The sequence below is a fragment of the Vipera berus genome (genome assembly GCF_964194415.1).
Source record: "Vipera berus genome assembly, chromosome: 3".
Classification (NCBI taxonomy): domain Eukaryota; kingdom Metazoa; phylum Chordata; class Lepidosauria; order Squamata; family Viperidae; genus Vipera; species Vipera berus.
In genome coordinates, this window is record NC_138204.1 from 167,579,062 (window position 1) to 167,606,601 (window position 27,540).

At 37.1% G+C, this 27,540-nt stretch overlaps 1 protein-coding gene across 8 annotated transcripts in view; it reads right to left on the minus strand.

Annotated features, from left to right (window-relative positions):
- SMCHD1 (structural maintenance of chromosomes flexible hinge domain containing 1) overlaps positions 1–26,953 on the minus strand; it is a 104,541-nt gene extending 77,588 nt beyond the window's left edge. For all 8 annotated transcript variants that reach the window (XR_014026105.1, XR_014026106.1, XR_014026107.1 and 5 more), the window contains exons 1-13: positions 26,752–26,953; positions 13,329–13,404; positions 10,300–10,461; positions 9,565–9,647; positions 8,991–9,121; positions 7,534–7,648; positions 7,044–7,163; positions 6,680–6,843; positions 5,673–5,766; positions 4,202–4,403; positions 2,431–2,566; positions 2,162–2,345; positions 785–982 (exon numbers count right to left, since the gene is read on the minus strand). Coding sequence is in view for 5 of the 8 variants with exons in the window: in XM_081325135.1 (XP_081181261.1) it covers positions 785–982; positions 2,162–2,345; positions 2,431–2,566; positions 4,202–4,403; positions 5,673–5,766; positions 6,680–6,843; positions 7,044–7,163; positions 7,534–7,648; positions 8,991–9,121; positions 9,565–9,647; positions 10,300–10,461; positions 13,329–13,404; positions 26,752–26,916 (1,830 nt within the window). In the remaining 3 variants the exon portion in view is untranslated. The remainder of the gene's footprint in view (positions 1–784; positions 983–2,161; positions 2,346–2,430; positions 2,567–4,201; positions 4,404–5,672; positions 5,767–6,679; positions 6,844–7,043; positions 7,164–7,533; positions 7,649–8,990; positions 9,122–9,564; positions 9,648–10,299; positions 10,462–13,328; positions 13,405–26,751) is intronic.
- Positions 26,954–27,540: the final 587 nt, after the last annotated feature.

Consider the following 27,540-nt stretch of genomic DNA (forward strand, 5'->3'; position numbering starts at 1 on the left):
AGCATAAAAAATAAGTAAATAAAATGAATAAAAAATATCACACTTGAATTGCTAAGTAAAAGGCCAGTGTCTAGCAAATTTTTTATTTAGAAGTCTTCTGAGATCCATATAGACATTTTCCAAACTAATTATGGTAGAAATAGCTGTATCTCAGTTGTCTGGTATGCACTTATCTTGCAAGGAGTAACTAGTGGGGAACACGGTGCGGAAAATGGTAGAAAGCCAGGCAAATGTAAGTAGCAACCTCATTTTCATGTCTTCACATAACTAGACAATTTACAGCCACTATTAAAGCCAGCGCCTGTTACTTGTCCCAGCTTCTGCCAACCTAGCAGTTCGAAAGCACGTAAAAATGCAAGTAGAAAAATAGGGTCCACTACGGTGGGAAGGTAACAGCGTTCCGTGCGCCTTTGGCGTCTAGTCATGCCGGCCACATGACCACGGAGATGTCCTCAGACAAACGCTGGCTCTTCGGCTTTGAAATGGAGATGAACACCGGCCCCTAGAGTCGGAAACGACTAGCACGCATGTGCGGGGGAAACTTTACCTTTTACCTTTTTAAATCTTGTAATGGCAACACTTTTTAAAAAGCACCATGATATGCTCTCAAAAAAGGAAGTTAATATCTATTATTTCCATGCATGTAGCAAACTTTATCAATTTAAGAAATGATCTAACATTTTTAATTGACAAAGAAAATATAATTTTATTTATATTAGGTTATATAGAATTCACAGCCCATCAAATATACATTAAACAATCTTTTCAAAAGTAATTAACTTACCAACTGTCCAGCTTTATATATTTTTCCACCCCATTCAATTTCCAAATATTTAGTCCAAGGACTCTGCTTTCTTTTAGACCACTGACCAGCACGTGTAAGTATTTCTTTAAACTCAGTAAATTTGATTTCTTTATCATATTTTTCATGGCAATCCCTGAGCCAAAATGTAAATTCTCTATCAATGTTCACTCTATGTTCCTGTGGAAAGTTATGTATATGTATTACATGTACAGTTTTTTCAATTATTGAATGATTACTGTTGAACAAAGCTTACTCTTCTTGCATTATTTGTTGCAGCCTAAAATAACTGATGGGATAATTTATACCTTTCCCAATGTATATCTTAAAAGCCGTACTTATCATTCTAATCCTGTTTTTAAAAGGTGGTCAGGACAATAAAACTATAAAGGCAGTGACATGTCCATTGTGTCTGATTAGGAATTTTGATTTATATTTCCTCGTATCCATACAGGTAGTCCTCGACTTGCAGTAGTTTGTTTAGTGACCATTCAAAGTTACAACACCAAGGAAAAAAGTCAGTTAGGACTGTTTTCCACACTTCATTGTTGCAACATCCCCAGGATCATATGATCAAAATTCAGATGCTTGACAACTGACTCATATGTATGACGGTTGCAGAGTCCGAGGGACATGTGATCATCTTTTGCGATCTTCTGACAAGCAAAGTCAATGGGGAAGTCTGATTCACTTTACAGCCATGTTACTAACTTAACAACTGCAGTGATTCACTTAACAAGTCTGGCAAGAAAGGTGATAAAAAGGGGCAAAATTCACTTAACAACTATCTCGCATAGCAACAGAAATTTTGGGTTCAATTGTGGTTGTAAGCCAAGGATTACCTGTACTTAGTATTCCAAGTCTCAGAAATCATTACAACCCTCTTTTTGTTACACTCTACTCTTTTATATATATTTATAAAACATTAATGGAAGAGCATTCATCACTCAGTATTCTTGAGCAGTAGATTTGAAAACACGATAATGTGGTCCAATAATAATTTATCACCTTAATACTTTTTTCTGACATGATATTCTGAGCAAAGGCAGGAAGTTAGATAAATTTAACTTTAACTTGAAAAATGTAAAATTTTTAAATTTCACAATGCCGTGAACCAAACATCTTTGAGTATTGTGGCAAGAATAAGGATAAGTTGATGTATCATTTCTACTGAAATTATAAGAATGTTAGGGACCAAGTGCTTTATCAAGGTCCCTTCAAATCTCAGGCTGTCCTGAAACTGCAATAGATTGTATTTTCTTACTATATAAAAGCACAAACTGTGATAAAATTTATTAGATCTAATTATTTTCTAAAGGCGTGTATACAGTATTAGCAAACAAATCGATTAAATATTACCTGTCCCTTGACAATTCTTGTAAAAAGTGTATTTTTATCTTTTAACCTTAATTCCAAATCCGTGAAAGTCAGTTTGTTTGTGCTGACTTCAAACTTGTCATTTGTAAATAATACACCAGATATTCTGTTGTAGCATTCAGCTGGAACGAGCCCTTTCTTTTTAGGCAAAGCACACCATTCAAAACTTGGGAGAAAAAGACAACATTTAGAAACACAGAAAGAAAAATAGGTATCTATATGTATAAACTTTAGAACTAATACAAACTTACTTTGCCACAGTTGTATATGGGATTAATCTTCCATTCCAAAAACATTCAAAAATAGCTTTTTCCGCTCTGGCTCCTTTTTCTCTTGTATAATATTCCTCTTCTTCACCTTCTTCTTCATCATCAGCATCTTTGAATCCTAAATTTAAAAGTCATTTGAATATCATTGTATATAGAAATGCAAAATAGAAAAGTTTTCCAAATTATGGAAAACAATGGCAAATTGGATGCTCACTTAAAATTTCTCTTCAAAAATTGCTAGTGACATTAATTTCTAGTACAATCAAAGGAGAAGTTTATATATGAGAGTATTATATAACTCTATTTGGTTCCTATAATTAAATTGTGTATCTTAGCCAAGATTTTGGCTTGATAAAGTTGGGTACTCTTTCTTTAGAGTCCAATGTATTATTAAGCAAGTATCATACATGCACCAATAGTTGTGGCTGGCTGCTAAAAACTGTCAGCCTTGCAAGGTCTAGACAAGAAGCCCAAGCAGATGAACTAATCCTTCTTTATTGTAAGGTTACATTAACAGAATCTTGCCAAACTGAAATTATTTCTCTCCTTTTTCTTTTCTTTTTAGACTCTGGAAAATGGGGAGGAGTCCTTCTGAAATGCTTTGCGTGCACCTGTGGACTGAACTGCTTGACCATTATCTTGGCTGCAAGTCTGCCTCCTCATTCTCAATGCCATCACACCCTTACTATCACTGGAGGTTTTTTTTCTTTAAAATTGCAATCCCTCTGAACAAGGGATCTCTCTAAGAAGTTTGTTACCATCATCAAAAATTTTATTGATTTGGAGATTTCTCCCCCTCCCCTGCTCCTTTCTTGTCTGAATTCTTAGACTTAATGTGTATTCATTCTATTTAAAGGACAAAAAGAAATCTTGTTGTTAGCTGCGAAGTCGTGTCCGACCCATCGCGTCCCTATGAACAACGTTCCTCCAGGCCTTCCTGTCCTCTACCATCTTCTGGAGTCCATTTAGGCCTATGCCTACTGCTTCAGTGACTCCATCCAGCCACCTCATTCTCTGTCGTCCCCTTCTTCTATTGCCCTCAATCTTTCCCAGCATTAGGCTCTTCTCCAGTGAGTCCTTCCTTCTCATTAGGTGGCCAAAGTATTTGAGTTTTAAAAGAAACTCACCCATTCTCAATTTGGTTAGGTATAGATTTCTTTTCGGTTTTCTTTTTTTAAGCCGAAAAGAAATCTATACCTAACCAAATTGAGAACGGGTGAGCTAGCAGCTGAATCACAATTCATTCCATAAAATTGGTTTGAAATGTAGCTTATTAATCAATGATTCATGGAAAGTTACATAAATAGTTATAACTATCACACAAAAACCTTCACAGAAAAACAATCCTACTCCCACAACTGCCTATATATTTATTAAATTTATTTGCCACCCATCTTGCATTCATGTGACTCTGTAAGGCTTACAATCTGACAAAATAATGAAAAGTAACTTTAATTGTTTAAAATAGTAAGACAATGAATACATTAAAATAAAAAAAGAAATAGCTAAGATAGTGGCAGGTATACAATAGAGCGGAGGTTACTGGATTATTGAAGTAAAGATGGCACAATATATATTTAATATAGCTCCAGTGTATTCTTGAAACATAGTTGTCCTTCAATACAAGCATTTTACAATGTCCCCTAATGCTAGACTGTGTAATATTTAAAATCATGGGAACATGATCAAATTTATCATAATTATTAGTATGTGAATGAGAAATAACATTTCTCCCTAGCAATTACTCACTTACTTGAAGGATCTTCAGGATAGGTTTCTCTCTCATATAAGAAAGGATGGTAACGTATAATTCCTTCCACTATACCATCTCCTCCAACAAGAGCCTTGAACTCAAAACTATCTGCTGCTGTATTTATATATAAAGTCTGCATATCATCATCGATTTCTCTAAGATTCACAATCTGAGGTGTCTTCCCCTTTTCAAACAGTGAAATCTAAACAGATAACAAGTGTCAGTTTCTCTGTCTATGAATTTCTTTACAAAGGTATCACTAATAATAAAAAGCAAGAAAGATTAAATTAAATACCACAATTTATTTTTTTAAAATTGAATTTGATAACCAATATATCAAAGAAATGTTAGATAATTGTATATTTATGACATGTTATTAATGAACTGGATCCCCAAAAGGCACTTTTTAAAACATACAAGTACTACAGGTAGTGCTCAACTTACAACCACAATTAGGACTATAACTTCTGTTATTAAGTGATATGGTCATTAAGAGAACAGCACCCAGTTTTATGATCTTTTTTTGCCAGTTGTTAAGACTATCTGGCTTTTCCATTTACTTTGCTTGTTGGAAGCTCCCTGAAAACATCATAACTGGTGATTACATGACCCCAAGATACTGCAATTGTTTTAAATACATGCTGGTTGCCAAGTGCCTGAATTTTGATCATGTGACCACAAGGACACTACAATGGTTATCAAGTGTGAGGAGTGGTTATTATGTCACTTTTTTCAGTGCCACAAATGTGAATGGTCATTAAGTGAATGGTCATAAATTGAGAACTTTATGTACAAATGTCTTCAAACTCTGTTTTTTTATCATGACCAATAAACTGCATTTATAAGGCATAAGGTAAAGGTAAAGGTAAAGGTTCCCCCGCACATGCGTGCTAGTCGTTTCCGACTCTAGGGGCCGGTGCTCATCTCCGTTTCATAGCCGAAGAGCCAGCGTTTGTCCGAGGACGTCTCTGTGGTCATGTGGCCAGCATGACTAGACGCCAAAGGCGCACGGAATGCTGTTACCTTCCCACCGTAGTGGTCCCTATTTTTCTACTTGCATTTTTACGTGCTTTCGAACTGCTAGGTGGGCAGAAGCTGGGACGAGTAACAGGCGCTCACTCTGTTACGCGGCACTCGGGATTCGACCCGCTAAACTGCCGACCTTCTGATCGACAAGCTCAGCGTCCTAACCCACTGAGCCACCGCGTCCCTTTTATATACATGCGTCCCTTTTATATACACGCATATATTAACCCAAATTCTCAGACCCGGTTACAATAAAAAGAAAATATATTCCAAACATTGATTATATCCTAAATCAATGGAGGGATTTTGGAGGGATATATTGGTGCCTAGTCTATGGAGGAAGAGCATGAAAATGTTCCATTCATCGCTAATACTGCTTAAGGTTATATAGCACAAGTAAAATGAGTATATTCATTTATTTACTTCCAATATTGAAAGATCCTACCTCAATAACCAAATTATTGAAAACTTTTTTTTCTTTCCTTAGCAAATTAGTCCCGTTTCCGTTTGGTCCATGGATATAGTAATGATATATGTGTCTGTAATCATAAAATTCATTAACCAAACTGTAAAATAAGTAAGCACTGCAGGATTTTTTAAAAGGCCACAGAATACTTTAAAGATATAAAACAAAATACAACTTGTATCTAGAAGCCAGAAAGATAATATATAAATTCAAGGTTCCTGGCTGTTAATAAAAATATTCCCATTCCATTTCAACTAAAAGCAAAACAACACAGATAGAATAAAACAAAAACCTTCCTTCTATTATTTAATATTCTAGAACACTACATACTATATGATGCAGTTTCTAGGTTTAGAAGTAATAATAATAATAATAATAAGTTGGAAGGGACCTTGGAGGTCATCTAGTCCAACCCCCTGCTCAGGCAGGAAACCCTATACCATTTCAGACAAATGGCTGGCCAGTCTCTTCTTAAAAACTTCCAGTGTTGGAGCATTCACCACTTCTGGAGGCAGGTTGTTCCACTGGTTAGTTGTTCTAACTGTCAGGAAGTTTCTCCTTAGTTCTAGGTTGCTTCTCTCCTTGACTAGTTTCCATCCATTGCTTCTTGTCCTGCTTTCAGGTGCTTTGGAGAATAGCTTGACTCCCTCTTCTTTGTGGCAGCCCCTGAGATATTGGAACACTGCTATCATGTCACCCCTCACCCTTCTCTTCATTAAACTACACATACCCAATTCCAGCAACCGTTCCCTATATGTTTTAGCCTCCAGTCCCCCAATCATCTTTGTTGCTCTTCTCTGTACTCTTTCTAGAGTCTCGACATCTTTTTTACATCGTGGTGACCAAAACTGGATGCAGTATTCCAGGTGTGGCCTTACCAAGGCATTGTAAAGTGGTATTAGTACAGGGGAAAAGGTTCTAAGTATGATAAGATATAAGAATCATCAACCAACATACTTGAAAAGTAAGAGACATAAGATACTTACGTTAACTGTCTTGCCAAACTGTCAAAATTATTTTTCAGGTATTGCATATTTTCAGGCTTCATTCCAGTAATAACAACGGCAGTAAAACTTTCTTTGTCTTTCTCTTCCATAATAAGCTTGCACAGAAATCGCTCGTCATCAACTATGTGGGAAGAATCAGATACCTATTGGAATTTTTTTTAAAAAAATACATTAAATTAGACAAGGAATGATACTGAACTTTCACTCATTTTAAAATCAGGAAAATAAAGTTATGGGTTCTTAAAAATACATTAGTTTCCTAAATCCTACAAGCTTTTAAATGTGAAAAGACTGTTTCAAAGGTGGATATAATCCAATGATTAAAATACTACTATTGTTTTACCTTTCTATTTCTTATATATCCACTATATATAGGTTCTTTGTTTCTTTCTTTCTTTTCAAAATCTTCTTTTGAAAGGATAAGTTCATGAACATCTTGAGAATTTGCAGGTTTGCTTATCATCTAATAATTTTTTTTAAAAAAAAATACAGTTACATTGGAAGCAATTCTAGCAGCAACAATCAAGATACAGGAAATTTACATCACAAAATTGCATTGAAGATTATGTAATTTCTCAAATATAAAACACCTCAATATAAAAACATAGCAAGAGAAAGACTTATTGCCCTATACCAACCATACAGGTCTCACACAAATACAGCAGATATGTGATTTCATATCTGAAATCACTGAAATCTTCAAATCCTTCAACAAATACAGCCTACCAAATTTTGTCTTCCCCATGTATTCAAATCAGTTCCACTGAAGAATCAGGATCCTGTTAAGTCAATTATTAATCTAGGTTAATTAAGCAATATTAGGCGTTACTTACTCTAACAGTCTGTCCAACAAAAAACACAGCTTGTTTACCGCCAACCCCAAAATACGATATATCACTGTTTAAGCTGCGAGGTACTATTTGAGGATGTACATATCCTGAATGATCACTGATACAAAAAAAATGAATAGAAGAAAAAAAACTGTTACATGTACAGATGTTATTAAATGAAATTAAATACAATAATAATGACAATGCTTTGGAGTGATAAAACAGATATATAAATTTTGTGAAATATACTTTATCTACATTATAAAATACATTTACTATATATTTATAGAAATGTTCGGGAACATCACAGTACTTTATGGAAACAAAAAATGGAAGAATAAAAATCTTTTTAGCCTAAAGATATACTCTGTTATTATGCTTTGTCCAAAGTTGACAAGGGGCATGATTGATGATGTCACAACATAACCAGAGTGAGCTGGCAATTTTAAACTTTTATGCTTTGGGGACAGTTTATTGGCAAAATAGATGCTTTAACATATTCATTTTGCCTCTTAACCTCTCATGATAAAAAGTAACCAAATTTGTTTTTGTTAGGGATAAAACTTAAACCACACATTGCCCCCCCCCCACTCTGCAATCCTTTCCCTGCAAAAAGTCTGGGCAAACAATTTTGGTCCTTCTCATTGGTGAAGCCTTATGGATCATAAATAGAGTGCGGATTGATTCAAAAGTATAAGATAAACTCTGAAATATCAAAAAGTATTTGAACTTTCATTTGGATTTCTGAATGTTTAGAAATAACAGAAAAAGCTGGATCACAAACAAGTATTAGTAAACTCTGCTGTATTGTGTATGAGAAGGAATGACAGAATCTAGGGTTGGAGTTAAAAGGGGAATCAGCCTAGAATCCCTATGTAGCCACAAGCAGAATAGGTCCATTCCCCCCACCTTTGAATTCTGTGGACTCTTATCTAACTCCTAGCAGGTATTAACCATTAATTAAGAAGATATCTGGGCATAAGCTGTTTAGCAATAAATCAGTTTAATTGGATCTTCACATGTATACCTGGTCATTTGCACCTGACACTCTGAGACCATTCTTGAACTAAAAATTAAGCTAATCCACAATTAGCTGGGCATATGTTTCACAGATCTTTATTTTTTATTTTATTTATTAAATATGTTTGTCATCCATCTCACACGGTGACTCTGGGTAGCTTACAATGTTAAAAATAATAAAATAATACAAAAACATGTATATAATAAAAATAAAACACTATAAAATACAAATTATCTACTATAACTAAAGGATAGGATTACATTAGGTCTCAATAAAATATTTAGAGATTGCATCAATAGATATATTTGCAATTGCCACAAGAAATGTTCATTATCCCAAATTACTAGTCTATTATTGTAAGTGAAAATGTAATAAGTTGTGTATGATTCAACATGTACATTTAATATTTTAACATAAACTGAGATTAGAATGTTCCAACCTTTCTATATTGTCTTGTCGTCTAAACTTTGACAGTCGATACACAGCCCAATTGTTTAGTTGTTTAGAAGTCATGCCTCTTCCATTATCAATCACAGCAACAGCTGGTAATCCTTGAGTATCATCAAATAACTGTTACAGAAAAAACAGCAGGATATGAAAGCACAAGAATAAAATGAGTCTATAAAACATTTCAAAATTATTTGATATCTTAAAGGTAAAGTTCCCCCGCACTTGCGTGCTAGTCGTTTCAAACTCTAGGGGCCGGTGCTCATCGTTTCAAAGCCGAAGAGCCAGCACTTGTCCGAGGACGTCTCTGTGGTCATGTGGCCGGCATGACTAGACGCCAAAGGCGCACGGAACGCTGTTACCTTCCCACCGTAGTGGTCCCTATTTTTCTACTTGCATTTTTACATGCTTTCGAACTGCTAGGTTGGCAGAAGCTGGGACAAGTAACAGGCGCTCACTCTGTTACGCGGCACTCGGGATTCGACCCGCCAAACTGCCGACCTTCAGTTCGACAAGCTCAGCATCCTAACCCACTGAGCCACCACGTCCCTCTTTTGATATCTTACCAGTTTTAATTGTATGCACCGATCTCCAGAATTTTGAGAAGTAGCTGATAAGGAGTTATCAATCAATTCTGCAAGTGCAAATGCTAAATAAACAGAAAATGTTTCTATGAATTATCATTACTGAAAAGAAAAATTAAAATACAAATGTTTACTCTGCTTCCAAAAGAATATTTTTAATTAGACTAGAAATCTATGCATTTATATTTGAAATCATGTTCCTTGGGGACCCCTTTCCACTGTAAAGACTAAAAGAGGTAATAAATGCTACTGTATCTTTCACTGCATGAGAAAAGCCTATTTTTAAGTCTTCTGCCAAACTGTCTGATCACAGCAAATTTTACTTATTTATTATGCAACAGATAATGGGAATTCATCCCAGAGTTAGTGAAAAACACTGAAGATTTTCCCCACCCCAAATTCATAATTCCCTAATTGGAAATAGATGATGAATGAACTAGAAGTTAAACAGACTTGAAATAAATAAAACTGAATTTTTTAAAAACTGAAAACTGCAGGATGTGTCAAGTTTAGTAACTTATTTGACAAGGGTGGTCTAGCAAGATGACTTAACTATAATGAGAACAGAAAGAAATCTGCTCTTTCACGGAAAAAGAAAAACAAAACCTTCCATTCATTCTGCCATTTTAAAGGATAATATTTAAAATAATAGCACTTGATTAAAAATCAAAACACATTGCATTGACTTCCAGATATAGTTAATATTTAAATACTTACGAAGAGGATTTTGCCCTTCGCTGGCATAGTATTCATATATTCCACTTTTCACAAGTGTGTCATAATGTGGCAAAAACTCAATGCACTCCTTTGTTGCTGAAGTGAGCAACTGATCAACTCTCTGTAGTAAGTAGAGAGTCATCCCGTCTTTAACAATTTGATCTACAAGACACATATGGAACTTTAAATAAGAAAAATTTTATTTTCTGTACTAATTTCTTAAAATGTAAATGCTTGTTTCTAATACTGCTTTATAACTTGCCAGTTGCCCTATTGCCACATATTATTGCCTCACTCACATTTAAAGTGATCTCAATCACATTTTTCTCCTTCATTTCCAAAATTGCTTTCTGTTGTATCACCTTAAATGCAAGTACCGGTAGTTGTCAACTTACAACCATTCATTTAGTGACCGTACAAAGTTAAGAGTGGCACTGAAAAAAGTGACTGGCAACCGGTCCTTCCTCTTTTGACCATCACAGCACCCTCTCAAGTCACATGATCAACATTCGGCTGCTTGGCAACTGGCATGGATTTACAACAGTTGCAGCGTCCAAGTCATGTGATTGTCATTCATGATCTTCCCAGTTGGTGTTCAACAAGCAAAGTCAAATGGGGGAGGCCAGATTTGCTTAACAGCTACGATTCACTTAACAATTCCAATGAATCCTTTAACAACTATAGCAAAAAAGATTGTAAAATTGAGCACTCACTTAAGCACCATCTTGCTTAAGGATGGAAATTCTGGTCTCAAAAGAGCCTTGGTGGAGCAGTGGGCTAATGCCTCCTTAAGTAACACCAGCTGCCTGCAATTAGTGCAGGTTCGCGTCCCACCAGGCTCAAGGTTGACTCAGCCTTCCATCCTTCCGAGGTAGGTAAAATGAGGACCCAGATTGTTGGGGGCAATACGCTGACTTTGTAATAATGCCGCTTGGGGGGTGTATGAAAGCCCTAATAAGCAGGCATATACATAGAATGAAGGCTACTGCTAAGCTTGTAATTCGCCCTGAGTCTTCGGAGAAGGGCGGGATATAAATGGAATTTAAAAAAAAATGTGGTCATAAGCCGAGAACCAGGGCTTTTTTTGTCATAGAACGCCCAGAACGGAGTTCCGGCACCTTTTTTGGATGGAACCTTGTAGGGTAGGCAAGGCGGGTTGTATGACATGTGTGAGTTCCGGCACCTTTTTCTTTTATAAAAAAAGCACTGCCGAGGACTACCTGTATTCCTGCTCTTGGGATGAGCCCTTCAGCTACTAGGCTGATCTCTGCAATTCACCTGCTTTTTTGTCAGAAGGACGGGCCCTTCAATCTAAGCCAATGCTTACCACCCACTCTGGTATTTTCTGTACCTCCCATTAATAATAGAGTTTGCATAGCACTGTGGCTGTGATATTTGCTTAGCATGTAGAAGGTTGGCTGGTTCAAAACAAGGCAGATTTTTAATTATGCTGATAGTCCTTATTCCTGACCATTCATTCAGTGATTGTTGCGAATTACAACACTGGAAAAACAGATATAATGTGCAATTGGTCTTTGAAGTTTTGGCTGACATCTGATCGTGATTTTGGTGAATGGCATCCAGTACACATTTATGGAGGTTGCAACATCCCAGGTTAACATGATCCCCATTTGTGACCTTCAGAGGAAGCACTGTCAATGGGGAAAAGCTGGCAGGAAATCTCAAGTCGCAGTCACAGGATGTCATGCTTAACAACCAGCGGTGATTCATTTAATAATTGAAGCTGGAACTGAGAAACTGATGCTAAAAGTCAAGTGTGTAATAATCCATTTTACACTACATAGGTTATTGAAGATATTTTCAGTTGTGGATGGTAAGTGAAGGATATCTGTATATTGTTCTTTTCTTGAGCAGTTTTGGAAGTGTTTTTTTTTAAAGTGAAGGACTTTATAGTAAACTGTTTTACTTAACCTTTGTCACCTCTTCAAGATACTGTAGGCAAGGTCAGAAAACACAGCACGGATTTCAGGAATGCTACTCTATTCTTGGGTATAAACCAGTCTGCCCTCTCTTATTACTTTTGACCGAAATACTTTTGGTTATTTTCTCTTTTTCCCAAAACTGATATGTCTTTTATTTTCTTTTAATAATTATTGCATTCTTTTATCAAGATTACTTTTGTACTCTTCTACATTTTTAAAAAAAGCCAGGAGAAAAATACTATTTTATCTGGATTTTAATTGGCAATTTTCACTATGCTATTCTAGAATATCAAACATAATTCTAACATTATCTTTAAAATAAAAATTTATCTTGAGCCTTGAATAAATTCTTGTAAAGTTATTTTTAGACCATCCACTAAAATCATTTAAACAATTTATAGCCATTATTAATGATATTGGTCTATAATTCCTGGCCTAATGAAAGCTTATCTTTCTTAGTTATTAATCCTATATTTGTGTCTTTCCAAGTCTCAGACTCTAAAATCAATCCTGATGAAATACTTTTCGTACTGCCATGTTATCCATTAACAGAGTATCTCCCAGTTGAAGTTACAATATCTTTTTCTTTTCTAAACGATATGTTAATAGTTTCCCTGGTTTATTTGCAAATTCAGGTTTTTTTGCTTTGCATAATTCATTTTTATTTCCATTCTTTTACTGTTAACATTAGCAACTATTTTTGTAAAAGTTTAATTTGATAAAGAAACATTTAATTTCTTTGGGAATTTGTCATTTTTAAATCTCATTTTGAATTATGATATTGCATAATATCCTCTCATAAAAGCTTTATTTGCATCCCAAACCATTCCTGTCAATGCACATACTGAGATTTTTTTTAAAAAAATCTAATTTTCAATTCTCATACCATGATTATGAAATGTTTTGAAATCCTGATCATGTTCCATATTCTTAGTGTTTTTTAAGTTCAAAACCAAAACAATATTTTAAGAAAAATAGTAGTTGTTCCAAGACAAACATTGATGAAACATAATAGCAAAACTTAAATATTTAATTCATAGTACCTTGGTATAAAATTGATTTGTCATATAAATACAGTATACTTACCAAAGTTTTCACTTGTTATTTCTTTTCTAGCAGTTGTTGTGATAACAAAGGTTTCTCTGGCGGAAATACCAAATACCTATAAGTACAAGGTAAATCTCTAAGATTAATAGATAGATTGGGGTTCAGGTATTTAAAAACATTAAAGAATATCTTGTTGGAATCCTGATCCAATAAATATTTCCTGTAACAGCTTTTCAGATTTCTTTGGCTTAAGACCCAGATTCTACAGAGACAGATCTTCTGGTTATTTATAACTAATATCCAAAAAAGTCAATGTAAGCTTCTTTGATTATAGAAAAGCTTTTGATTGAATTGACTATGTCAAGCTATGGAATATCCTCAGGAATATAGAAATTCCAGAACATTTCATTATTCTGTAGAAATCTACACAAAGGACAAGTCAGAATCTAGAGAGAAAATGACAAAACATTTGACTCCAGGCAAAGAAGTGGGACAAGACTGTATGCTTTCTCTTTATTTATTCAATCTATACTCTGAATATATATTAAGAAAAACTGGATTACAAAATAAGCATGATTTTAAAATTGAAGGAAGAAACATCAATAGTTATTGCTACTGTATGCTGATGATGCTACTCTCATAGTTATTACTATCTCCTGGAGATCAATATATTTGAAACCCACATTAGATAACTATTATGGCAAATTAGAGAAATTACAGATGAATGAAAGAAACTATGTAAATATGTAATCTACAAAATCAACTGTGCTCTGTTGCAACATGTGGGACAAACATCACATCAATGAAAAACCAGGATCCATGAACACCAGCTGGCAGTCAAACACCACAATCCCAAATCCTTAAAGTCTACACACACCAACACCAAACAACAACAGTTCAATTGGAGCAACACAAAAATAATCAGCCACGCTATCACCCGCCACGCTCATCGAAGCCTGGCACTCCACAAGCATTAGAACCCGCATCTATCAGCTACTTTCAGTTCCCTATTTCTTACAGTTCCAGTCCTTACGTTCTAAATATATTTGAAACAAGCAAGCTTAGCAAAATCATATTAAGTAAAGTACATTTGCAGTTTTGATTACAAATAGGTCTTTCGGATTGTAAAACTGAGTATAGCACGAACTTTGGTTCAATACTTTTTCCTGAGGCCTGATTTAGTTCTCCTGGGCCTAAACTTTGCATATAAGAACAATAGCCAATATTTTCGTTTTCCACACTATAAAATAAGTAAGTTATAAAGAGCCTTGGTGGAGCAGTGGGCTAATGCCTCCTTAAGTAACACCAGCTGCCTGCAATTAGTGCAGGTTCGCATCCCACCAGGCTCAAGGTTGACTCAGCCTTCCATCCTTCCAAGGTAGGTAAAATGAGGACCCAGATTGTTGGGGGCAATAAGCTGACTTTGTAATAATGCCGCTTGGGGTGTGTGTGAAAGCCCTGATAAGCAGGCATATACATAGAATGAAGGCTACTGCTAAGCTTGTAAGCCGCCCTGAGTCTTCGGAGAAGGGCGGGATATAAATGGAATTTTAAAAAAAAGTAAAAATGACTTCTGGGTGGCAAGGCTCCGTTGATGGTGGTCATTTCGACCGTCAGCCCCATTGATTCCGTTTAAATCGTGAAAACAGCGACAATCAGCTGTTTCGCAGTTTGGGAACCCTCCCTCGGGAGAAGAGGGGAGGGTGAGCATTCAGGTAGAGGCAGAGCTCCCCTAGACCCCCAGAATGATTAATCTGGGAGCTGAAGGGTGAGAGCTCTGTCGGAGCCTGAATTTAACTCCGGACTCGGGGACTCCTCTGTTTTAAGGCTTTAGAACAGAGCAGGACACTGCAACCATCCCTGCATTCAATACTGAACTTTGGATTACTCGGACGCAGACAGAGCTGAGCAAGAGAATTTTGAAATAGCAAGTACATGATCTTTAACTCTGGGGTGCTACTTTTTTTTTTCTTCTCCAAAGTTTACTTTAAAAGAAAGGGAGGAAGATGGAGCCAGAATGAATTTTTAGAGAAAACGGGAAGTCCAAGGAGGAAGACAGAAAGTGGGTCTCTAAAAGCTGTAAAAGACTCTTTTTAAAACATTTGAAGCTGGTATAAAAGAGATTTAAAAGATTTTGAGATTTAAAAGGGAAGTAACAAAGTTGCAACTTGGGTTTCTAAGCTAAATTGCGACTTTCTTATAAGGATTGGGTGGAAAAGTGAAAGTGAAAAACGAAAGTTAATGGGTGTTAAAATGGCTTCTAAAGTGCCTAGAGCTCCCGTTTCCAGAAGTGCAGGGGCATCACCAGTTCAACAACAATCTGCACTTCAGACTTTGATGCCATCCCCCGCAGCACCCCCACCAACACTAACATTAAAAGATTTACAAGAGGCCTTAAAACTTCAATCTGAGCAAATGGCGGAGCTCATTAATGAGAAAAATAAGGAAATAAGAGAGGATATTTTACTGGCATTTCAGGGGTTGGCAGTTTGTATTGAGCGTTTGGATGAATGCGTGGAGGAAGTTAACAAAAGTAACTTGATACTGGAAGCTAAAATGTGTGAAGCTGAGAATAAAATGGATAAGATTGATGATGAGGTGGTAATGATACAATATAGAGACATGGAGTTTGCCTTGAGGATAAGAGGTCTGAAAGAAAACCCACAAGAAAACCTGGAAGAGATATTAGCAAAGGCTGTGGCGCCTATATTGTGATGGCGCGTTGAAGATTTTATAATGGAAATAGATAAAATATTTCGTGTCAACTCCTGGATTGCTAGGCAAAGAAATTTACCAAGAGATGTGGTTGCTTATTTTACAAAGAGAATGATCAGAAATGCGATTATTCAAGCTTTTTATCATAACAGATTTAAAGTGGCTGATCAAGAGATCTTAATTTTGAAAGAAATTCCACCAAGAATTTTGAGAAAAAGGAGTTTGTTTTCTTGGCAGATGAATTAAAAAAAACGACAGCTCCAGTTCAGATGGGAGATACCAACAGGGATAGTGGTGAATTATGCAGGTACAAGATATCGTCTTAATACAGTTCTGAAGGCACGAGATTTTTATTGTAACGTACTGAAAGCAGGTTCATCGCCACCCCCAGAATTTAAAAGAGGAAAGGAAGAAGGAGCACGACAGGCACAAATGGAAGGCATACAGCAAGGTGAAGAAATCACCTCGCTGATTGTAAAAGAAGTACAGCAAACTCTGGAAACTGCGCAACCCCTGGCACCATTAGAAGAACCAGAGTCAAAGAATGACACGGGCTGCAACCAGACGAAAGGAACAACAACAAGAACAACAGAAACAGTATCCTATAATCACAGCTCAAGAATCCATTAATAATGAAGCAGTGGGAGGAGCAAGACCAAAGAGGCAGGTGCTTATGGATCTGCAAGATACGCTCCGAAAGCTTCAAGTCGCAAAAGATGGCGACAAAGTTTCTAACATGGAATGTTAATGGTTTAAACTCTCCACAAAAGAGAAAGAAAATATTTCAGTGTTTAAAACAATTTAAAAATGATGTTATATGTTTGCAGGAAACGCATATTCGTGTACCAGATCAAAAATATTTGACAAATTCCAGATTGGGTATACAATTTACTGCATCTGCTCCAGACAAGAAAAATGGAGTAATTTATGTGAAGGACTTAACAGCTAATCTAATTGAAGCAGATAAACAAGGAAGATATATTATAATTGAACTTTTAATAGAAGGGAAGAAAACACTTTTAATTGGAATATATGCACCCAATCAACAGCAAGGAGAATTTTACAAACTTCTTCATAATAAAATAATTCAATGGGATTATAAATCGTGTATTTTAATGGGAGACTGGAATGGAGTGTTGGACACACAAAAAGATAAAAAGGACCTTTTAAAAGTACTCCAAATCATGCTAGATTGCCTAAATATTTTTTTGATATGAAAGATGATTTGGAACTGAGAGATGTCTGGAGAGAACAAAACATGGAAGAAAGGGATTTTACTTTTTTTTCTGATAGACATCAATCTTTTTCTAGGATTGATTTTGTACTAACTACTAATGATTTTTTTCCTAGGGTTAAGAAGATTAAGATATGTCCAAGAACTTTATCAGACCATAGTCCAGTATGGATGGAACTGGACCAGGGGAAGGGAGACAGGAGATCCTGGAGTTTAAATGAAAATTTGTTTAGATATGAGGAAAATGTGGAAGAATGTAAAAAACAAATGAAAGAATTTTTTACTATAAATATGCATAAGGGTACTCCAATTGAAATGGTTTGGGACGCAAGTAAAGCTTATATGAAAAGAGTTCTAATATATTTGAATAATAAACAGACGTAGATTGGAATATAAGCGTAAGGAGCTAGAGGAGGAAATAAAAATGAAAGAGAGGGCTTTTATTTTGAACCCATCTAACAAGAGGGTGAAAGAATCAATTAATTTGTTAAGAGGGCAGTTTAACATGCTGATGGCAGATCAAGTGGCAACCAATTTACGATATCCTAAACATAATACCTTTTACAATGCTAATAAGCCAGGTAGGTGGCTAGCTTATCTGTTAAGGAAAAAACAAAAATCACATAATATAGACAAAATAGTATATAAGGGTAAAGAGGTGTTTCAGCAAAATATTATTAAAAAGGTTTTTGTAGAATTTTATTCAAAATTATATGCTAGGGATACAATTCAAGGTTTAGCTATAGATAGATATTTACAAGAAGTGAATATCCCTATACTTACACAAGAGCAAAGGGAAGGGATGAATCAATTAATAACTGCTGAAGAAATTATTTTAGCAATTAAACAACTAAAAGTGGGTAAGGCACCTGGAACAGATGGTTTGACAGCTATTTATTATAAAAACTTACAATTAGAAATTGTGGAACCTTTAAAGGAGTTATTTAGAACAATTCAATATGGAGGAGAAGTGACTCCATCCTGGAAAACAGCTTTTATAACGTTGATTCCAAAGGAAGATCAAGATCTTACCCAATCTAAAAATTACAGACCAATATCGCTTTTAAATACTGATTATAAAATATTTGCAAAATTTTAGCAAACAGATTAATGCAGGTTTTGCAACAAATGATTCATAGTGACCAAACAGGATTCATAAGTGGTAGACAAATGAAATATAATGTGAGACATATTGTAAATTTATTAGAATATTTGGAAAGAAATAATCAAGTCCCCGCAGCGCTGATTTTTTTGGACACCGAAAAGGCATTTGATCAATTGAATTGGCAATTTTTATTTTTATTTTTTTTTTATTGAAAAGTTTTAACACACAATTTTTTCTTTAAAACCCCCCCTCCCCCTCCCTTCTCCCTCCCCCCTACCTCTCCCCCCTCCCCCCCTCCCCCCCCCCGACTTCCCAGAGCTAAATACAAGGTATATGTAAAAAAAAAACAATCATAAACAACCATATACTAACAACTATAAACTCTAAAATCCATCACTCTCTAGCTTATATAGGATAAAACAAACCTTAGTAATATTAAATATATATAAAGAAACTAAAATAAAAAAAGAAAAAAAGAAAGAAGACTTATTCAAATGCTACATGAAACTTCTTAACCCTATACTTGTTCTGGATAAACTCAATCCATTTTCTCCATTCCATAATATAGCGTTCTTGCGAGTGATCTTTCAAATAGGCCGAAATCTTCGCCATCTCTGCCAGGTCGGAAACCTTTAAAGTCCACTCTTCTATGGTCGGCAGTTCCTCTTTCTTCCAATACTGACCTATCAAAAGTCTTGCTGCCGTAATAAAATTCAACATCAACTTAGTGTCCACAACTGTAGCATCTGTAATTATTCCCAACAAAAAAAGTTGCGGACAAAACTTTATCCTCTGTTTAAAAATCTTCTGCATGTTCCACCAGACTTTTATCCAAAAAGCCTTAACCTTTTTACAAGTCCACCATATGTGAAAATATGTTGCGTCTTCGTCCCCGCACCTCCAACATTTAGACTGATAATTCGGATACATACTTGCAAGCTTTTTAGGATCTAAATGCCATCTATAAAACATTTTGTAAAAATTCTCTCTTAGATTTTGAGCTTGTGTAAATTTTACGTTCCTCACCCAAATCTTTTCCCACGTGTCCATTGTGATAACTTCCTGGATGTTTTGGGCCCATTTTATCATACAATCCTTAACAAGTTCTGTTTCTGAATCAATCTCTATCAACGCAAGATATATCCGCTTAATATGTGCTGGTCCCTGATTTCTAATTTGCTTTATCAAATTTTCATCAGTCATTGTAAAACCATTTTTCTGATCTTCTTTCCACCTGGCCCGTAACTGAGTATATTGAAACCAGTTTTGAACAACCTTCTCTTCTCGCAAGAGGCTATATTATTTCAAACACCAGACATTTCTTTCCAAACTTAGGATCTCCTTGTACGTAGTCACATCATGTTTGAAACCAGCATGTATATTTTCTATTGCGTGTTTTGGAATTGCCCACAGTGGTATCTTGCAATCTAACTTATGTCTATACTTCTTCCAGACTCTCAGCAATGCCTGTCTTAAAATATGCACTCTAAACACATTGACTACCTTCTTATCATACAACAAATATGCATGCCAGCCAAACAACAAATCATGGCCCTCAAGATTTAATAATCTCTCTTGTGTCAAATTAATCCAATCACTTATTCCTACTAATGCAGCAGCTTCATAATATAATTTAAAATTGGGCATTTTAAGCCCACCCCTCTCACGAGTATCCTGCATAATCTTAAGTTTAATTCGTGGCTTTTTCCCTGCCCACACAAATTTATTGATACCTCGCTGCCATTCCTCCAAATTAGAATCTTTCTTAAGAATCGGTATCATTTGAAATAAAAATAAAAATTTAGGCAGGACATTCATTTTCACTGCTGCAATCCGTCCCAACAAAGACAATTGCAATTTTTCCCAACTCTCCAATTCTTTTTGAATTTTCCCCCATAGTTTTTCATAATTATTTTTATATAACTTTGTATTAGAGGGCGACAAAAGCACCCCCAAATATTTAACCCTTTTAACAATCTCAAATCCAGTTAATCCTTCTAAGAGAGCCTTTTGCGAAACTGTCATATTTCTGGCCAAAATTTTGGTTTTCTGTATATTAACTTTAAATCCAGAAACCTTCCCATATTTATTTATTTATTTATTTATTTATTTGTTTTTATAAACCGCCCTTCTCCCGAGGGACTCGGGGCGGTGTACAGAATAAGGTAGGCATACAGAATGAACAATAGTGAAAACAAACAATAGTAAAATACAAGCTGGGACCCCAGATTAGAGCTATCAGGCCAGGCCAGACTGCTGGAACAGATAAGTTTTTAATTCGCGCCGGAAGGTGCGGAGGTCGGGGGCCATCCGGATTTCGGTTGGTAAGCTGTTCCAGAGGGCTGGCGCACCCACTGAGAATGCCCTCCCCCTGGGGGCCACCAGCCGACATTCCTTGAGCGGTGGCACCCTGAGGAGGCCCTCTCTGTGGGAGCGCACAGGACGGTGGGGTGCTGACATTGGCAGAAGGTGCTCCCGTAGGTAGTCCGGACCCATGCCATGTAGGGCTTTGTAAGTCATTGTTAGCACCTTGAACTTCACACGGAAGGCAACTGGAAGCCAGTGCAGTGCACGGAGGAGAGGTGTGATATGGGAGTATCGGGAGGCTCCCAAGAGTGTCCGTGCCGCTGCACTTTGCACCAGTTGAAGCTTCCGAGTGGATCTCAAGGGCAGCCCCAAGTAGAGAGCGTTACAGTAGTCTAGGCGAGAGGTCACAAGAGCATGGGTGACTGTACGTAAGGCATCCAGGTCCAGATAAGGCCGTAATTGGCGAACTAGTCGAACCCGGGAGAAGGCCCCCTTGGTCACAGCTCCTATGTGATCTTCCAGGGAGAGCTGCGAGTCAAGGAGGACACCCAGGTTGCGGGCCCTATCAACAGGGGGTAGTAACTTGTCCCCGATGTTAAGGGATGGGATGTTCTGAGTATCCTGGCTTGCCGGTACGTACAGCCATTCAGTCTTGTCCGGGTTCAGTTGAAGCCTGTTCCTCCCCATCCATTCCCGGACCGCTTTCAGGCAGCGAGACATCACGTCGAGGGCATCACTGATGTTGTTTGGAGTTGAGATGAAAAGCTGGGTGTCATCAGCATACTGATGGTACCCTACTCCAAAGCTGCGAATGATCCCGCCCAGCGGTTTCATGTAGATGTTGAACAGGAGAGGCGAGAGGACCGACCCCTGAGGGACTCCGCAAGCGAGAGGCCTCGGGGTCGACCTCTGTCCCCCTGCCAACACCGACTGCGAGCGACCCTGGAGAAAGGAGGAGAACCAACGCAGAACCGTGCCTCCCACTCCCAGTCCCCTGAGGCGTCGCAGCAAGATACCATGGTCGATGGTATCGAAAGCCGCCGAGAGGTCTAATAAGACTAGGACAGAGGAATGGCCCCTGTCCCGGGCTCTCCAGAGATCATTTATCAGAGCGACCAATGCCGTCTCCGTGCTGTAGCCCGGCCTGAAGCCCGATTGGTACGGGTCTAGATAAACCGCTTCATCCAGGATCTGAGGGAGTTGGTGCGCCACCACGCTCTCAACAACCTTCGCAAGGAAGCGAAGATTGGAGACTGGACGAAAGTTATTCAATGAGGATGGGTCCAAGGTGGGCTTCTTGAGGAGAGGCCTCACCACCGCCTCCTTCAAGGCGGTGGGGAAGTGACCCTCCCTCAGAGAAGCGGAGATGACCGCCAGGAACCAGCCTCGTGTCCCCTCTCGAGCTGCATATGCCAGATAATATTGTGTTATTATCTCCATCAGGTCCACAACAGAGTTCTCTGGCTGGGTCACTGTAACAACCAGATCATCTGCGAATGCTCTCAATCTATAATCCTGATCTCTAATTTGTATCCCCTTAATTTTTTTCCGAATTCCGTATTTTAACCAATAATATCTCTAATGTTAACACAAATAACAAGGGCGATAACGGACACCCTTGCCTTGTGCCCTTCTCAATATTACATGCTTCTGTCAAGCTATTATTAACTATAATTCGGGCAGTTTGTTTTTGATATAATGCCCTAATCGGTTGCACAAAATTTTCCCCAAAATCCATTTTGTCTAAAACTTTCAACAAAAATTGCCAATTCAATTGATCAAAAGCTTTTTCAGCATCTAAAAAAATTAGCGCCGCAGAGATCTGGTTGTTCCTTTCCAAAAACTCTAACACATCAACTATATGCCTCACATTATTTTTCATTTGCCTACCACTAATAAATCCCGTTTGGTCCCCATGAATCACCTGTTGCAGAACCCTCATCAGTCTATTAGCCAAAACCTTAGCAAATATCTTGTAATCTGTATTTAAAAGCGATATCGGTCTGTAATTTTTAACTTGAGTAACATCTTGGTCTTCCTTCGGAATCAAGGAAATAAAAGCTGTTCTCCAAGACGGTGGCACCTTTCCCCCCCTCTGGATTGTCTGGAACAGTTCCTTTAACGGTTTTATCATTTCTAATTGTAAATTTTTGTAATAGGCCGCAGTCAAACCATCCGTACCTGGTGCTTTATCCACCTTCAGTTCCTTAATTGCTGTAAAAATTTCTTCTTCTGTAATCAATTGATTAATCCCCTCTTTTTGTGCTTGCGTAAGAACCGGGATGCTAGCATTCTCCAAATATATATCAATGTCTTTTTCATTAATTTTCTCCTTAGCATATAATTTAGAATAAAAATCCACAAAAGCGTCCTTGATAAGGTCCTGTTGAAACACAACCCTTCCTTTATGCTCAATCTTATCTATATTAGAAGCCCTTTGTTTTTTCCTCAATCTATAAGCTAACCATCTACCTGGTTTATTAGCGTTGCAAAAAGTATTATGCCTGGCAAACCGCAGATTGGTTGCCACTTGGTCAGCCATTAATTTATCAAATTGTCCTTTTAACAGTTTAATAGCCTCCTTAGTCTTCACATCCTCTGAGTTCAAAATCAAAGCCTTTTCTTTTTCCTTTATTTCATTCTCCAGTTCTTTCCTCCTAGCTTCCACAGCACGTCTATGTTTATTATTCATATATATCAACACCCCTCTCATATAGGCCTTGCTAGCATCCCACACCATATCCATAGAGGTACCCTTATTCATAAATTGGCAATTTTTATTAAAAGTATTAGAGAAGATGGAGTTTGGGGATAAGTTTTTACAACCTATTAGGGCAATATATCAGAAACAAACAGCTCAAATAATAATTAATGGTAGTTTAACAGAAGCTTGCAAAATTGAAAAAGGTACAAGACAGGGATGTCCGTTGTCACCATTGCTGTTTGTTTTAACATTGGAAATATTACTGACTAAGATACGTGATTCAAATAAAATAAAGGGAATTAAAATAAAACATCAAGATTATAGATTAAGAGTGCTTGCGGACAACTTGGTTATTACATTAAGTCAACCGACTCAATCGGTTATAGATTTAATGGAAATAATTTTGCAATATGGACAAGTTTCTGGATTTAAGATAAATAGGCAAAAAACTAAAATATTGTCTAAAAATATGACTATAGAACAAAAGGAATCCCAAAAAAACTAACGGGATTTGAAATAGTTAAAAAATTAAATATTTGGGGGTATATATTACAGCTTCAAATGTGAAATTATATAAAAATAATTATGAATTGTTATGGCTAAAAACACAAAAAGAGTTAAGACAGTTGGAGAAAATTACAATTGTCTTTATTGGGAAGAATTGCAGCAGTGAAAATGAGTATTTTACCAAAATTTTTATTTCAAATGATACCTATACTTAAAAAAGATTCAAATTTGGAGGAATGGCAGAAAGGTATTAATAAATTTATTTGGGCAAGGAAAAGACCGAGAGTAAAACTTAAGATAATGCAAGATATACGTGAAAGAGGTGGTCTTAAAATGCCCAATTTTAAATTATATTACGATGCTGCGGCTTTATCGACAATTAGTAATTGGTTCAATTTAACAGAAGGAAGAATACTGAATATCGAGGGATGTGATTTATTATATGGTTGGCAAGCATATTTATTGTATGATAAAAAGGTGGATAATGTTTTTAAGACACATATATTAAGGTATGCCCTGTTGCGAGTCTGGAAAAAATATCAATATAAGTTAAATTATAAAATACCAATTTGGGCAATACCTAAACATGCGATAGAAAATATAAGTTTGGGATTCAAACATGATGTGATCACATATAAAGAAATTCTTAGATTGGAAAGGAATGTATGGCAACTAAAGCCATTCCATATTTTAAAAGAAGAAAAGATAGTACAAACTTGGTTTCAGTATGGGCAGATACAAGCTAGATGGAAAGAAGATCGGAAAATTGGTATTTCAATAACTGATGAAAATTTGGTAAAACAAATTAGAGATCAAAGTCAAGCGCATGTAAGAAGGATATATAACGCATTGATAGAAATAGATTCAGAAATGGAACTTGTTAAGGACTGTATGATAAAATGGGCCCAGAATATTCAGGAGCCAATAATGATGGATACTTGGGGAAAAATCTGGGTCAGAAATGTAAAATTTACACAGGCACAAAACTTAAGAGAGAACTTTTATAAAATGTTTTATAGATGGCATTTAGATCCCAAAAAATTAGCATATATGTATCCAAATTATCAACCTAAATGTTGGAGGTTCGGTTGTGACGATGCAACGTACTATCATATATGGTGGACTTGCAAAAAAGTTAAAGCTTTTTGGATTAAAATTTGGTGGAATATGCAGAAGATATTTAAGAAAAAGATAAGGTTTTCTCCGCAGTTATTTCTGTTGGGTATTATTACAGACTGTACTGTTATAGAAATTAAATTGATGTTGAATTTAATAACAGCAGCAAGACTTTTGGTATCGCAATATTGGACGAAGGAGGATCTGCCTACTATAGAAGAGGTTTCGAACCTAGCAGAAATGGCAAAAATTTCAGCTTATTTGAAAGACCACTTGCAACAAAGATACATTTCGGAATGGAGAAGATGGATTGATTACATTCAGAATAAATATGGGACTAAAAAGTTTCATTTAGCATATGAATGAGTATTAGAATTCAACAAGATGTATTATTATTTAGCTATGTTTAATGGGAGTTAAAGTGCGTTAGGATTTAAAGTGTATTCATAGATAGTTAGCATATTTTAGTTCAAGTTTGTTAGGGGCAATACCCTGTATTCAGCTCTGGGAAGTGGGGGGGGGTGGGGGGGGTAGGAAAGGGTGGGCTCTATGGGGAGGTGGGGGGAAGTGGGGGGGAGGGGAGGGAAGGTTTTTTTTAAAATGTACTGTAAAACTTTTCAATAAAAAAAGTAAAAATAATTAAAATATTAAAACACTAAAATTACCCAGATTATGGTTACAATTATAAAACTATGCTGAAAATTGCAGAAGAAAAAGTATTGTTAGTTGGCTGTAAGAAACATACGGGAACTATTATTTCTGTCAAGAGAGCCAGTTTGCTGTAGCAGTTAAGGAACCAAGCTAGAAACAAGAAACTACAAATCAAGCTAGAAACCGTGAGTTCTATTCCTGCCTCAGGCACAAAGTCAGCTGAGTAACTTTGGCCAATCATTCTCTCTCAGTCCTAGGAAGTGACAAATCACTTCTTGCCAAGAAAAAGAAAACTGCGGGGACTTAATTGACTCAATACTAAACTCAAAGTCATCTCCCAGAAAAATTCTGCCAAAAGACATGTTACAAAAGCCTGACTCACTTAGGTATCCAAGCGTCTGCATAAGTCATATTCACATATTCATATTCTGTAAAACTGCACAGATACAAGACCTATACACTCAATCTGCAGGAAGATTTCATTTTAGTTTTTCACAGTGTAGAGAGACTGAATCTGCTTCCTTACATTTAGGAATTTACTGAACCGGTTTTACCACGCGTGAGTAAACGTTTAAATACATATATGACTTATGCTACGACAGCTGAGCTAGGCTGTAACGAAACGGGGTTTTTTAATTGACATTTGCACGTCAGCTGTTTTAAATTATTACTTTTACTATTAAGAGCGTAAGGAGAACAAATTTTATTATCACGTGATGGAAAAAATACCGATGATTATACAATCAATACAACGATTTCCCCCCCTCCCCCAAACCCCCCCCCCTACACGCACACACCCAACCTAAGCAGCCTAATAGCACGCAGGAAGCATACGGTATTTCAAATTTATTTAGTAAACTGTTTCTTAAGTCATTACTGGGATCCAGGAAAAGAAAATACACAGCAGCTTCGCATATTCTTTCTGCTACCGCCGGCTTTCTAGCTTGACCGTTCGCTGTCCCTTTCCAAAAGCTCCTATTTTGCTTCCCGGTGCGCTGCGTGGCCCGGGCAAGCAGGCAGAAGAAAAGAAGCGCGAGGGTGGGGAGGACGCCGCCGGCGAAACCAGAGGCGCAGCTCCACGAACGACGGCGCATTTTAATTCGCCTCCCTCCCTTAACGTTACCTGGAGGACGGCCTTACGGAAACCCCCATAGTTTTCCTGATGACATTGAAGGGCTTTTGCGGCGCCATTTGACTGGTCCCGACGCCGGTCGTAAACGAAGACATTGAGGATTGCGCCGTCGGTGTTTTCCTTCGGCCGCTGCCATGTTGCGCCCTCGTCCGCCATCCTCGCCGGCCGCGCTACTGGCGGAACGCAGCAGATTGTTTCGTTTCATAGAGGAGAGGGACGGGGGGGGTGCCCCCTGGGGACAAAGAGGCGCGGCCTGCATAATATCGGAAAACGGGGGGGGAAGAGTGGGAGGAGCGAAGGAGGGCAGCTCAAACTAAACGGGCGAGGCGAAAAGGAAGATGAGCGGCGGGGAAACGAAGAAACGAAAGCGATCGCAGGAGTTTCGATTTTTGGGGGGGGGGCCGAAAACAGTGGTTGGAGAGGAGAAACAGCTGTTTTGTTCCGGAGTGAAACTTTCCCGCAAGTTTCACTCCGGAACAAAACAGCTGTTTCTCCTCTCCAACCACTGTTTTCGGCCCAAAAAAAAAAATCGAAACTCCTGCGATCACTTTCGTTTCTTCGTTTCCCCGTCGCTCCAAATAATTTTAAAAGCCTAATATTTTAAGGTGTGCAATTTGCCGGGGACAGGAGAATCTACCTTTAACATTTATTCTAAAATAGACCACATTATTTAGAGATTAAAAATGCTTATATGTTTCAGGATTAGCTTCATAGTAGTTTCACCAATTAGTGATAGGATAAGAAAAGTAACTTAAGAAGATTATTTCCCTACACAAGCAA